At 30.6% G+C, this 15,873-nt stretch overlaps 2 protein-coding genes across 2 annotated transcripts in view; one reads left to right on the plus strand and one right to left on the minus strand.

The window, feature by feature from the left end:
• LOC109829867 (mitochondrial adenine nucleotide transporter ADNT1-like) overlaps nt 1–1,311 on the plus strand; it is a 10,514-nt gene extending 9,203 nt beyond the window's left edge. The window contains exons 8-9 of the mRNA XM_020396936.1: nt 277–615; nt 846–1,311. Coding sequence (XP_020252525.1) covers nt 277–615; nt 846–929 — 423 coding nt within the window. The 3' untranslated portion in view covers nt 930–1,311. The remainder of the gene's footprint in view (nt 1–276; nt 616–845) is intronic.
• The window catches only part of LOC109847403 (jasmonic acid-amido synthetase JAR1-like), a 46,878-nt gene that overhangs the window by 27,913 nt on the left and 3,092 nt on the right, over nt 1–15,873 (minus strand). The gene's annotated exons all lie outside the window — the stretch shown is intronic.

Consider the following 15,873-nt stretch of genomic DNA (forward strand, 5'->3'; position numbering starts at 1 on the left):
CCTAACCCCCCCCCCCCAACCCCCCCCAACCCCTCAACCAAAAAAAAAAGCCACCCAAAAAAATAAAATAAAATACAAGGGCATTTTTAAAATTCTAAAAAATGAAGGTCAAACCGCAAAAAAAGGGTGCTTATTTTAAATAATTGTATTAGATCTTTTCCACTTGCACAAGACATCTACCATCGTTTTTGGAGGTCTTGATCTGTGTTGCTCTATATCTTGCACAGTTCATTCTATATTAGCCCTGAAACAAGTACTTTGTTTGATATATTGCAGGTCCCATATGTTGGCCTCAACTTTTCAGTCTATGAATCTCTGAAGGATTGGCTGATTAAATCCCGACCATTTGGACTTGGCGAAGACCAAGAGTTGGGTGTGGTGACTAGGCTCGCTTGCGGTGCTGCTGCTGGAACTGTTGGCCAGACTGTTGCCTACCCTCTTGATGTTATTCGTAGAAGAATGCAGATGGTTGGATGGAAAGACGCTTCTACCATTGTTAGGGGCCAAGGGGGAAACTCAGTTGAATATACTGGAATGATTGATGCTTTCAGAAAAACTGTGCATAGTGAAGGATTCGGAGCCTTGTACAAGGGCCTAGTTCCCAACTCAGTGAAGGTTAAAACTCAAATTCTCAGCTTTGTAAAAAATATAGGGTACACATACACAAAAAATAATTTTCCCTATAGATCGAGGGCAAATAATGTTGTTTTACTATTAAGGTTACATGTGCGTAATAGTTATTGTCTCTTATAGTGCAGGGATGTATCTGCAATTAGTCCAAGATAATATTTCTAGCACCATTTTCGAATAAAAAGCTGAACTTCTCTCATTTTTCAACTGTTCAGGTGGTGCCATCCATTGCCATTGCATTCGTTTCATACGAGGTCGTGAAAGATATTCTCGGAGTGGAGATGAGAATATCAGACTGAAGCAAGGATTCCAATTGTTCACTGCTATTTTTGTAGGTGGATGGATAGGGAAATGAGAGGACATAAGAGAGCTGAACATGTTCAGTATTTCTTGGCTCCATGACCTTTTGTTGATATCCCCAACTGGTTGAGAGAGGAATCCACATCTGGATGCATCCGCCTCCATTTGAATAATAAGTTGGATTTTAACCTAGGGGTTTATTTGCCTTGTTTCATGGTATCTATTATCATTAACTTTATTTGTGGGTGATATTGGTATTGTTTATTACTAGTTTTAGTAGTTATGTACTATGTAGCTGATTTCCTCTATTCACATCCTTTGTGTGGGACTTTAGGATGAGCAGGATAATAATAAGGAAGGTGCGTTATTTTGATGTTTTGAGTGATGGAAGAGCTATTTGATGTCTTCTTGTTTGTTTCCACCTAATAATCTTTCGCATGACAACTACTATTTCCATCTTTGAACGTGAAATTCGTTGCTTTGCGCGTCAATACCTGATTGCGTCAAAACTTAACAGGTATCTCTCTCATGTTCCGAGTTTGATCACTGTTTGTTTTTGTGTGGGAATTTTGGTTGTGTTAGTTTTTTCTAATCTACCTCTTAACAATTATTACCACCGTGCTTGTATGGATTATTTTGATTTTCTTGGTTTATATACGTTGGTTTATACCCCTTAAGAATGCATAAAGCCATCATGGTATATATATGTTGGTTGACCCACCCTACGAATGCATAAAGCCACAGTAGGGTGGTAAGTGATTTTTGGTTTTATTTTTTGAGACGAACAACTTATTAAATCATCTATTAATTAACTTAAACATTAAATGTTCATGAAGAAAGGGACATTGAAAATCATGTTTTGCTATGGTATGAGAAGAAGAGAACAGAAGTTCTCTTATCAGTTAAAAAGTAGATAATTTGAGTGGTAAAATTTTCTTAGAAACATTAAAATCTTAACTTTTAAATTCAAAATCAGATAGCTTAAACATCAATCTGTCTTTTGTAAACCTGAATAAAAATTTGCGACTTTTAAAACCTAAATAACAAATATACGATGATATTTGATATTTTGTAGGAAGAGATTTAATTGAAAAAGAACATAGGTATCATTTGGTCCTCTTCGGCGAGGTAGTTGGGATTTCAAAATCTTGTGTTCTCTTCGCTGGGGATTGGGACATGAATGAGATTAGGACTTTCCTCTTTATCTCCAAAATAGATAGTAGAAAGTTCCACCATCTTCTACTATTGACAACATGGAACTTCACGTGACTATTATACCCTCCCATAATGGCTGCCTCATATCAATGATATTTTAGAGTAATATAATATAATATGTTAAACTAGGGGGTTATTTGTAAGTTTAGAAATTTATATGGTAAAGTTTGTAACTTTTGAAACTTTTAGGGGCTATTTCTGGTCTTTGAAACTAGCAAGAGGCTGCTTGTGGTTTTCCAAAATTTTGAGGATTGTTTCAAATTGACAAAAAATTTAAGGGAATATTTGGAAAGTCTTTAAGGGGGTTGCTTTTGTAAAATTTTGTAGGGATTATTTATAATTTTTAAAAAATTTTAGGGGAATTTTATGAATTCTTCAAGGGTGTTTGTAAATTTTAAAAAGTTCATGGGGTTGTTTGTATAATTTTTTGGGAGTTGTTTGTAATATTTTAAAATTTTCAACAATGTGTTTGTTGTTATCGCAACTTTCATGGGCTGCTTGTAAAATTTTCATGGGCTAATTGTAAAATTTTCATGAGATAGATTCAATGTTTTTTTGCCATTTAAGCCCTTTTGACCTATTGGCAAATAATTTTGTGGAGATCAAAATTCATGATTTCATGAGCTATATCATATGATTTTTGGCTATTTTAATTCATTTCATCTAATTGGCAAATACTTTTGCAGAGTCTAAAATTCACAATTTCATGAATTATAACCCATAACTTTTTGCCATTTTTAGTCATTCCGATCCATTGGCAAATAAAATCATGGAGACTAAAATTCACGATTTCATAAGCTATAATCTATAATTTTAGCCTTTTTTTATTTTAACTCATCGGCAAATACATTTCACAGAGACCAAAATTTATGGTTTCATGAGCTATAAGAAACGATTTATGACCATTTTTAGTTAGTTCTTCCTATTGGTAAATAATTTTCGGGATCTAAAATCCATAATTTTATGAGCTAACATAATTTTTGGTCATTTTTACTCATATCGACTCATTAGTAATTAATTTCGTGGAGGTCAAAATTTACGATTTCATGAATATAACTAACGATTTTTATCGATTCTCTTTCATTTCGACCTAGGAGAGAAAATGGAAGTCTAAAGTTCACAATTTCATGATCTATAACACATAAAATTTTTGCTATTTTTTATCATTTCAACCTCTTGGCAAAAAAATTTCACCGAGTTCAAAATCCATAATTTCATGAGTTATATAACCCATGATTTTTGGACATTTTAATTCGTTTCATCCTATTGACAAATACTTTTGCAGAGTAAAAGATTCATGATTTCATGAGTTAGAACCCACAAAATTTGTCCATTTTTAGTCATTTCGATCTATTGATAAATAATTTTGCACATTCTAAAATTTAATATTTCATGAGCTATATCCATGATTTTTGGCTATTTTTAGTTGTTTAGACCCAAGGGAAAAATTTGTTGAGTCTAAAATTCACGACTTTATGAGCTATAATCTATAATTTTTGGTCATTTTCACTCATTTTGACCCACTAATAAAAATACTTACGAAATTCAAAATTCACGATTTTGTGAGCTATATAACCCATAATTTTTTTTGGCTATTTTCATTCATGTTCCCATTGGCAAATAATTTCACAAAGTCTATTCACAATTTCATGAGCTATAACCCATGATTTTGGTTAATTTTAGTTATTTCAACCTAAAAAAATTTCACAGCGTCCAAAATTCACGATTTCATGAGCTATAATCCATAATTTTTGGTCATTTTTAGTAATTTCGACCGATTGGTAAATCATTTTACGGAGTTCAAAATTCACAATTTCCTATTTTATAGCTACGATTTTTGGCCATTTTTAGACGTCTCAACCCATTGATAAATAATTTCACGGAGGTCAAAAATCATGATTTCATAAGCTATAACCTCAAAAATTGGCTTTTTTCCAGTTATTTTTACCCATAGGCAAATAATTTTGCAGAGGTTAAAATTCATGATTTTATGAGTTATAACACATGGTTTTTGTCCATTTTTAGTTATTTCTACTGAATTGTAAATAATTTCATAGATTATAAAATTTACAATTTCATGAGTTATAACCCACGATTTTTATCCATTCTTAGTTATTTCAACCCATTGGCAAACACTTTCAGAGTCCAAAACTCATGATTTCATGAGCTATGAGCAATAGTTTTTAGCCATTTTTAGACGTTCAGCCTATTGGCAAATAATTTTGTGGAGTCCAAAATTTAAGATTTCATAGCTGTAGGACTCGATTTTTAGGCATTTTTAGTTATTTCGTCCCTAGGGAAAAACAAATATGTAGATCCCTAAATTCATGAATTCTTAAATTATATCCTATAATTTTTGACAATTTTTACTCATTTTGACCCATTGACAAATAATTTTGTAAAGTTTAAAATTCACGATTTAATGGTATATAATCCATAATTTTGGCCATTTTTATTAATTTTGGCTCATTGGTCAAGAATTTATTTCAACCTATGAGTTTTGGTCATTTTTAGTTGTTTAAATCCAAGAGCTATAACCCACGATTTTTAAAGATTTTCAGTCATCTCGATCGATTAGCAAATAATTTTACATTGCTAAAATTCATGATTTCATAAGCAACGAACCCAAAAATTTGGCTATTTTTAATCGTTTCTATCCATTGGTAAATAAATTTGCGGAGGTCAAAATTTATGATTTCATGAGTTATAATTAACAATTTTAAAAGCTATTTTTAGTTGTTTCTATCAAATTATAAATAATTTTGTGGAATTCAAAATTCATGATTTCACGGGTTATAATCCATGATTTTTGGCCATTTTAGTCATTCCAATCCATTGGCAAATAATTTTGCAGAGTCCAAAATTCAAGATCTTATGAGCTATATATAACTCATAACTTTTGGTCATTTTTAATTGTTTTGACCCAAGGGATAAATCAAATCTCCGAAGTCCAAAATTTATGACTTCATGAGCCATAACTAACGATTTTTTGGCTATTTCTACTCTTTTCCCCCAATTTGCATATAATTTGATGGAATCTAAAATTCACTAGTTTATGAGATATAATCCATGATTTTTGGTCATTTCTAGTTAGTCTGATCCATTGGCAAATAAATTTGTGTAGTTAAAAATTCATGATTCATGAGCTATGATCCATGATTTTTAGTTATCTTTAGTCATTTCGACCCATTAAAAAAATAATTTTATAATATCTAAAATTCACAATTTCATGAACTATAACACACTTTTTTTGTTGCCATTTTTAGTTGTTTCGACCCAAGGGAAAAAATAGTGTAGTCCAAAATTCATAATTTCAAGAGCTATAACTTATAATTTTTATCCATTTTTATTCTTTTCAGCCCATTGACAAATAATTTTGTAGAATCTGAAAATTATAATTTTGTGAGCTATAAACCAATATTGCTGGCTAGTTTTATTTATTTTGGCCCATTAGCAATTAAATTCATGAAGTCAAAAATTCATGATTTCTTGAGCTATATAACCTATGATTTTAAACCATTTTTAGTTGTTTCCACCCCAATGAAAAATAATTTTGTGAAGTCCAAGATAAATAATTTAATAAGCTATAACCAATAATTTTTATTATTTTTAGTATTTTCGACCCATTGACAAATAATTTCGTAGAGTTAAAGATTCATGATTTCGTGAGCTATAACCTACGATTTTTTGTCATTTTTATTCATCTCGACCCATTGGAAAATAATCACATAGAGGGAAAATTCATTATTGCATCAGTCATAACCCATGATTTTTGTCTATTTTGAGTCGCTTCTACCCAATGATAAATAATTTCACGAAGGCAAAAATTTATAATTTCATCAGCTATAACCGATAATTTTTATCTTTTTTAGTAATTTCGGCCAAATTGTAAATAATTTTTCAAAGCCTAAAATTCACGATTTCATGAGCTATATAACCCATGATTTTTTTACCATTTTTAATTGTTACAACCAATTGGCAAATTATTTTTTAGAGTTTAAAATTCACGATTTCATGAGCTATAACCCAGATTTTTGGACATTTTTAGTTGTTTCACTATTTTTAGTTATTCTGACCAGTTGGTAAATAATTTTGTGGAGACCAAACTTTTAGATTTCATAAGTTATAACCCATGATATTTGGACATTTTTAGTTGTTCTGACTTAAGGAAAATAAAAATCAGTGAATTTTGAAATTCGTGACTTTATGAGCTGTAACCTATAAAATTTGGCCATTTTTATTCATTTTGATCGATTGGTAATAATCTGATGGTGTACTAAATTCTCAATTTCATTAGCTATGAACCACAAATTTACACATTTTTATTCTTTTCAACCGACGATTTTTTTTTCATTTTTAGTTATTTCGATCCGATAAAAAATAATTTTGCGGCATAAAAAAGTCATGATTCCATGAGCTATAATTTTCACTTTTTAATATTTAAGTCATTTTGAGCCATTAGTAAATAATATCTTGGAGTCTAAAATTCACAATTTCGTGAGCTATAATCCACGATCTATGACCATTTTTAGTCGTTTTGATCCACTAAAAAATAATTTTTCATAGGCCAAAAATTATGGTTTCATAAACTATAGCCCTCGATTTTTGGGTATTTTTAGTTGTTCCCGTTAGCAGATAATTTTACGAAAGTTAAAATTTATAATTTTATGAGTTACAGCCCATAAAGTTTGGCTATTTTTAGTCATTTCCACTAAATTGCAAATAACTTTGCGGAATCTAAAATTCACGATTTCGTGAACTATAACCTATAATTTTAAGCTATTTTTAGTCATTTCAACCCGTTGGCATAATTTCTAAGAGTTTAGAATTCAAGATGTTAGGTGCTTCAGCCCACGATTTTTGATCATTTTTAGTTATTTCGACCCAAAGAAAAAACAAATCCACTGAGTCTAAAATGTATGGCCTCATAAGTAATAACCTATAATTTTGATCATTTTTACTGACCCATTGGCAAATGATTTGGTGGAGTCAAAAATTAAAGACCTTATGAGCTATAACCCACAATTTGTAGAGATTTTTAGTTGTTTCGACACAAGAAAAAAACAAATCCGTGGAGTCCAAAAGTTACAATTTCATGAGCTATAACCTATGATTTTTTACTAATTTTACACATTCCAAAATTCATTGGCAGGTAATTTTACGGAGTCTGAAATTCACAATTTCATGAGGCATACACCACAATTTCGGACATTTTTTTATTCATTTTGACCCATTGGCAAATAATTTATTTTGACCCATATTTTTGTCCATTTTAACTTGTCTCCACCCCATATAAAATAATTTTACAGTGTTCAAAATTCACGATTTCATGAGCTAAACAAATAATTTTTGCTTAAATTCAGAATTTTATGAGTTATAACCAATGATTTTTGGCTATTTTATTTCATATCTATCCACTGGCAAATAGTTTAGGAGGGACTAATATTCATGTTTTTATAAACTATAACCCCTTATTTTGGCTAATTTTAGTCATTTCTATCCATTGTCAAATAATTTTATGGAGGCCAAAATTCATATTTTCATGAGTTGCAATCCATAATTTTTGGTAATTTTTAATCATTTTCCCAATAAAAACCTTTTTTGCAGAGACCAAAAGTTATAATTTTATAAGCTATATCTCATGATTTTTGGTTATTTTTAGCTGTTTTGGCCCATTAAAATATAATTTTGTGGAGTCAAAAATTTATGATTTTATAAGCTATAATGCATGATTTTTAGCTATTTTAAGTCATTCCAACACATTGGCAAATAATTTTGCACAGTAAAAAATTCAATATTTTATGAGTTATCACTCACGATTTTTGAACATTTTAAAAATTAAATTTGCTAAGTCCAAAATTCAGACTTCATGAGCTATATCCTATAATTTTTAACTATTTTACTTGTTTCGATCCATTGGCAAATAATTTTGCGGATTCTAAAATTCACGATTTCATGAGCTATAAATCATAATTTTGGCTATTTTTATTCATTTCAACACATTGGCAAAGAATTCATTTCGATCCATTATTTTTATCAAGTTTTACTTGTTTCCACCCAAGAGAAAATAATTTTGCAGTGTTAAAAATTTATAATTTCATGAGCTATTACCCACGATTTTTGGCTATTTGTAATTGTTTCGACCAATTGGACAATAATTTCATGGAGTCTAAAATTCATAACTTTATGAGCTATAACCCACGATTGTTGGCTATTTTTAGCTGTCTTGACACACTGGCAAATAATTTTATGGAGGCTAATATTAATGATTTCATAAGCTATAACCCCCAATTTTTGACTATTTTTTGTTCTTTTTTACCCATTTTGACAAATAATTTTTTGGTGGCCAAAATTCATGATTTCATAAATATAACTCATAATTTTTGGCTGTTTTTGGTTGTTTCTACTAAATTACAAATAATTTTGTAAAATCTAAAATTCATGATTTGCAAATAAATTTGTAAAATCTAAAATTCATGATTTGAGGTACCACGAGGGAACAAGTTCCGCCCTCTTATGGGTTCATTCTTCTTATTTATGCAGAAGAATCAGGAATTCCAGTCCAATGATCGAGTATAAAGTCGGAGGAGGAGTCGGCCCCATCTTTCATCCTCTCACTCTTCGTCATTAGCGGACAGCTCTCATCGACTATGTAATCTCGGACATCAACAAGCTATAACCTATGATTTGTTATTATTTTTAGGCAAATAAATACACTCATAAAAACTCAAAGTTGCAGAATGTCTCTATCTATGCAATCAATCACTCACCACCAAAAACTTATTATATGTCTAGCAAATTCTCAAATCCACCAACTTCAGCTAATAGATATTGTACGTATCTATTTAGAATTTTTCAAGGTTATTTGTATATATACCCCTTAAATTATGGGTATTTGCAAAAATATCTCTATATATTAGTATTTGAAAAACTATTCCTCAAATCATTAACTTTGTAGAAAAAACAAAATACTATAAAATCAACAAATCATCAATCTGGTGCTATAAATTCGACCATTTTGTTGATAATTTTTACATTGTGACTACAAGTCTGCTCATCAAAGTTATTGATTAATTACTTTAAGGGTAATTTTTTTCAAAAATGATGATTTGAAGGGTAGTTTTACAAATATGTAATGAGATTTAGAGGACATTTTTGCAAATACCCATGATTTAAGGTCTATATATGTAAATAACCCAATTTTTTATGCCTAGTAAAAGAAACCATAAAATAATTATGAAAACCCCACAAAAACCCCATTAACCCACGTAAACCAAACCAAAATCACAAACCCTAATTCTAGGGTAAATCAACCTCCTTCCAACATAAAAATAAAAATAATCACATGTCAAGATCCTAAGGCAAACAATCAAGAAGTTACTCGAGACCCTAGCTCACTCATAACCGTAGAATGCGAGTACAAAAGAATCACAAAGAAATTCAAGAACCACAGCATCGATCTAAGACAAAATTATAAAATTTACATGAAGCCCGAGAAAATTTAATTTTTAGGGATAGAAAATTGAGGATTTTAGATTTCATGTTTGGGGGAGAGATAGGAGAAAGTTTCGGGGTGCTGTGTTTTTATGAGAGAGTTATTTAATGTAACAAAAGTGATGATTGATTATATTTTTTTAGATTATAACTTACAGATTATCTATTAACTAATACATTAATACATTAAATGCTTATGACAAAAAGAAGAGACGATGAGTTTTTTCCTTTTTTTTTTTTTGCTATGTTCTTAGAAGAAGAGAATAGAGTTTTGTCTTATCAGTTAAAGTAGATAGTTTGAGTGGTAGGGTTTTTCTTAGATAAATTAAAATCTTAAGTTTGAAATTCAAATTTAGATAGCTTAATCATCAATTGCTCCTTTTAAAAACCAAATAAAAATGTATGATCTTTTAAAACTAAAAAATGACTGGGATTTTAATATCTCCATATTTCAATCAATTCTCATGTTTTGTTCGCTCGAGATTGCGATGCGAATAGGAATAGAATTTTACTCTAATCCCCAAAATCTATGCGAGGAAGTTCCACCATCAGCTAGCATTAAGGACATAGGACTTCTCATGATTATTATACCCTCCCGCCTCACGTACTCCCCACAAAATTGTATTATAATATTATAATATAATACATTAAAGTAGAGAGTTGCTTATAATTTTAGAACTTTTTAGGGTGCGCTCTCTAAAGTTTTGAGGGTTATTTATAATTTTTCAAATTTTCAAGAGGATGGTGGTAAAGTTTTCGAGGTGTTGTTTTGTAAAATTTTTATGGGGTTATTTATAATTTATGTAAAATTCTAAAGGGGATATTTATAATATTTTTACACTTTCAAGGGGCTAGTTTTAAAATTTTCAAGTCTTTATTTATAAAACTTTAGGGGTCTATTTGTAATTTTTAAACCTTTTAAAGGATAGTTCGTAATTTTATGATTTTTTAGGATTGTTTGTAATTTATGGGTTTTAAAGGAGCAATTTATAATTTTTCAAAATTTATGGTGTCACTTATAATTCGAAGATTTCTCAAAGGTTTATTCATATTTTTTGAATCTAAAGGGGTTGTTAGCAACTTTCATGAGGCTATTTGTAATTTTCATATTTTCATTGGGTATTTATAATTTTTAAAACATAATGGTCATTTGTAAAGTTTTTAGAGAGTTGTTTATAATATTTTAAAATTTTCAATAGGATTTTTGTTATTTTTACAACTTTTATTGGCCTAATTGTAAGATTTTCAAGGGGTCATTTGTAAATTTTTAAGGAGTTGTTTGTAATTTTTGGATTTTTAGAAATTGTTTGTTATTTATGGATTTAAAAGGGACAATTTTATAATTTTCTGAAATTTCATGTTGGTATTTAAAATATTTGGATTTTTCAAGGGTTTACTTGTAATTTTTTAATCTTTAGAGTTGTTTGTAATTTCTTATTTTTACGGTCCTATTTGAGATTTTAGTTTACTAATTTTTGGATCTCAAAGAATAGTTTGTAATTTTTAAATTTTTAGGAGTTTGTTTATAACTTTTTATTTTTGAAGTGGCATTTTATAGTTTTTTTAAATATTGAAAAATTCTTTTATATAAATGAGGGCTTTGATTAATAGAATTTTTTAAGTTATGGATAGTTCTAATTTGATAAGAATTCTTAGGTATAGAGGATTAGAAAAAGGATTTTGATTATCATAATTTTCTAATTATGAATTGTTTTAATTTGATAAGGATTCTTAGGTGAAGATAGTACTAGATGTCAACAGGTCATTTTTTTATAGGATATAAGATTTATGATTTTTTTTAATTATGGATAGTTATAATTTGATTAGAATTATCAATTATTTGATCATTAGAAATTTCTAATTATGGATAATTTTAATTTGATGAGAAATTTTAATGCGGTGAAGATAACACTAGGTATCTAACTATCATCTTATAATAGGATGAAACGACACATTGCTATTTTTTTATATGAAAGATATCATGCATTTAGATGACAATTGTCTTTTTTTTTGCACCTTTAGGATAACCATTAATTTTTTATTATATATAGAAGAAGGATAATCCCATGTAATATGATAAAGGAGGGATACGCTCCAATTTGGATTTGAAGCTCGGTTTGTGACATCATTTAAATTTCGGCTCAAAAGAAGTTATTCCCAAGTTATAAGGGCGTAATTGGCAACTTCTCAAACATAGGGCCAGATTGGGGGAAATTCAGTTAGAATAAAATTAGGCCAAGTTTGGCCTAGTTTTTCTAATGCTCATTTTCGCCTTTAAACTAGTTTTCTTTTGGATCACCTCTCACTTGGTCCAAAATAAAAACTGATTTTGTTTAAAACAATATCAGACCCAACTCTAACCCAATCTGAGGATGATTTCCAATTGCCAAACACACCCTAAGGTTCAGAGATATAAGTAGGCTAACTAGCACTTAAAAACCTTATGGTTTCACCTACTTCACACTTATATATCATCACTTATTTTTCGTGACACTTATATATTTTCTATTATCCAAATATAAAAAGTTTCACCAGATTGTTCCTCTACGTTATTCACGTGTTAGTTTTGAAAATTTTTAACCATTAACATTTATCTAATAATTTACTTTTAAACTTAAAAAAAGAGGGTAGAAGATGCTCCGGAAAAAGAGGGAAGCGTACAGAGAATGTGAAGTGATGCGTAGGGGTGGAAATGAACCAAATAATTAATAAATGGTTCGATAATTGTTCGAATAACTATTCGGTCATATTCGATTCGATAATTCATTTATTACTAAACAAATATTTTTTAGTATTCGAGTTTATTAACGAATAGAATTTAACCAGATGTATATTCGATTCGTTTGTCTATTAAATATTCGTTTAAAATTTGATTACAGCTTATTATTTGTATTATTGCACATATGATGTCATATTTTTAACCCACTTAACATTTCTACTTAAGTTTTATATATAGATTTTAAGACTTAAATAATCTTAAATCTGTTTTCTAATTAAAATTTTGATTTAAATATATATACATTATATATTATAAAGAAATAATTTTTATTTATGAATTTTAATACTATTTGAAAATTAAACTCTTTAGCGAAATAAATATATTTTGATATTCGATAAGTATTCGTGAATATTCATGAATATTTATCAAATACCAAGTATTCGAATTCGAATTCGAAAAACTAGATATATGAATATTAGAGTCCGCATTCGAATTCGATAATTTTAAACAAATACAAATATGAACACCTTAGTATTCGATTCGATTCGATCATTTACCACCCCTATGCGTCACTTAGGAAGTTAATGAATATTGATACAATTCACGATAAGAACGCATGGGGCAGCGGAGGGAAGATGTGAAATGATATATTAATGCTAAAGTTCATAAATATTGACAAGATTCGGAAAAGAATAATGTGCATGTCATCGGTAAACGAAAAAGTCATGTTTAATGGTAGGAAAAATGACAGAGGCCTCAAAATAGGGGACCCTGTACGGGACATGTGAGGTATCATCTTCCTATTCCTTAATGTACTGCTTATCTCACCTGTATAAACAGTGTATCACGAGACAGGGAAGCGAAACCTAAACGGAAACAAAAAGGACAAGACTTCTTTCTCCCTCACACAGCAGGGTAGGGTGATACCCACAAAATCGCTGAGAAGAAGGCTGCTGATAGAGGTAGGAGCATGACCAACAATCTGAATGGGGCCCTAGCGAAGTAGCTCCCAAATTAGCCGAAGTGTGTCAGCGCATGAATTTTCCTTCCTTGTGTATGTGAACCAGCTAACAATCCCTCACATATAAATTTGGGTTTTGCGACAGGTACCCAAAATATGGGAGCAACAGGGGGAAACAGATGAGGTGTCCCCCTCCTATTACATAATAAGCTGACAATCATTAATGATAACCAACTCATGATGCAATAGGAGGGGGATACCTCACCCGTCCTCCCTGTTAGTCCCATATTTTGGGTCATTGAGGAATTTTTTTTATAATTTTACTTTTTAAAATGATAAAAAAGAGGGAAAACTTGAAAGCATTAAACTTAAGAGCATTTTGTTAGAAATCACCTTTAAACGAGTTTTAGTTCTAATCAACCACCTCCAAGTTAAAATTTTCACCAGAAACCAAAAATATCCTTAAAAACTCACATTCAAGACGTGTGACTTAATTTGTTAATGCTTAGGTTTTAATTAGGATACAAGTTATATACCTTAAACATGCATTTTTTTAAGCTTATCTTTTGTTTTTCAGTGAAAATTTGACTAGAATGTTGTTAATTGGAACAAAATCTCATTTTAAATGTGGTTTATGTATACATCAAAAATGAAAGATGGTTTTTGTATATTGACCCTATGTTTAAGATGGTTTCCATGAAAAAACCATTAAAATTAAGTGTCATTTCAATATTAGTCCCTGAAATCTTTCATATTTTGAAGCTAGTCCCTGAAATCTTTCATATTTTGGATTAGTCCCTCAAATTATTATTGAAATTGCAATTAGGTCAAAAATCCATCAAATCTCCTGACTGTGGTTGAGCTAAAAGGAAAAATACTCCCATCAAAGTACTTCTATCTCACCCCAAATAAGGTTTTAACCTAATTTTGTATTGAAAAGGGTGTAATTCGGATTTGAACCCAAAAGGTAAATTTGAAGGAATATTCTCCCCTAATTCACACGAGTGCTAACTAGGAAAACTAATTTCAAATAACTCAAGTATTTTTAGGACTTAATAGCAGTTTCAATAATTTGGGTGACTAATCTCAAACTATGAAAGGTCTGAGGGACTAATAGGTACAAAGCTGATTTTGCATACCAAGCGGTGGATTTTGTCTGAACATTAAAGTTCATGACACTTTCATAAGAGAGACGTCTAAAAGAAAAATTCCTTAATGATTCAAAATATAGGACCAATAGGGGGGACAAGTGAGGTGTCCCCCACCTATTGGATAATGAGTTGGCCATCATCAAGGATCAATGATGGCCAACTCATTATCCAATAGGTGGGGGACACCTCACTTGTCCCCCTTATTGGTTCCATATTTTGGGTCCCTGTAGCAAAGCTCAATCTAAAATATCATATAAGTAAACAGACAGTATTAAATAAAATCAAAATAAACTCATTGATACATTAGCTAAAAATAATATTAAATTTATGTTATTTTAATATTATTTTGTGAGGAAAAGAAAAATAAACAGCATAAAGTGACTTTACCAATTCCTCAACATTCTTCTTCCTCACTCTTTATATATTTGCTTTTGAACTTGTCTGTCTCTTAGTTCTTCTTTTTCTTTCTTCTTCCACTGGGATTAGATGCCTGCAATTACTTTGAATCTTAAACCTTTCTAAATTGTTGTCTTTTGTGCATCTGCAAAGGTACAATCTTGATATTACATGGCACTGCATCGTTGTGATCACCGTCTTTGCCTACTTTCCTCCTCTTGCTCTTACCTATCAATTCTCAGAGAGGACAAGCACGAGGAGCGTATCGAAGCGATGCTGTGTATACCCAAGATTGTACCTTTGTAGATGCACAAAAAGATAACTGTTTGTTGGAAATTTGATGTAAAAAGACAAAGAAAGAAAATTTGATTTGTATTCCTCTCAAAATCGATCATCGATTTACTAATTGGATTTCCGCATAACAAAAGAGGGAGAATGAATTTATTCTCCCCTTTGTTTAAAACTGGGGTTCTTCTTGCGTCCGGTGTGGATGCTCCTTCGAGTTGATCGCCCGTCGACTTACTTTGCTCTCTGTTGACGATCGACTGTCCTTCTTCACTTTTGAACAATTGAAGTGCTTGATGACTTCGGTTTTAGAACTCTATTCGAGTGTAGAAGAACTCTGAACGAGGCTTAAGTTACTTCTGATTAGAGTTGATTGATAACCGATATGTCTGTGTTTTCCTGTATTAATTTCGTTGCAAGCTAATATTAGTCAACTCTTGAACGAGTTTTTAATGAACTCGAATGATCGTTAGTTTACAACTCATTTGTTAACGAGAGTTTTTTTGCGTCAACCGAAAATTTTCGGTTAATTGCCCAAGTGGATTGATTACTTTTTGTGAAGGATCCTTTCGGGATTTGTTATTAACGTGTATCGTTGATCAGTTCTTTGATCTCCGAATGATCTCTCTTCCTTCCGATTACTCATACTTCCCGAGATTGGTCTGACCTTGTTGGTGGTTTTGATAGCCAGCTCCCTCTCAACTCTTTGCCGGTTTTATCTC

The sequence above is a fragment of the Asparagus officinalis genome, chromosome 1 (genome assembly GCF_001876935.1).
Source record: "Asparagus officinalis chromosome 1, Aspof.V1, whole genome shotgun sequence".
NCBI lineage: Eukaryota > Viridiplantae > Streptophyta > Magnoliopsida > Asparagales > Asparagaceae > Asparagus > Asparagus officinalis.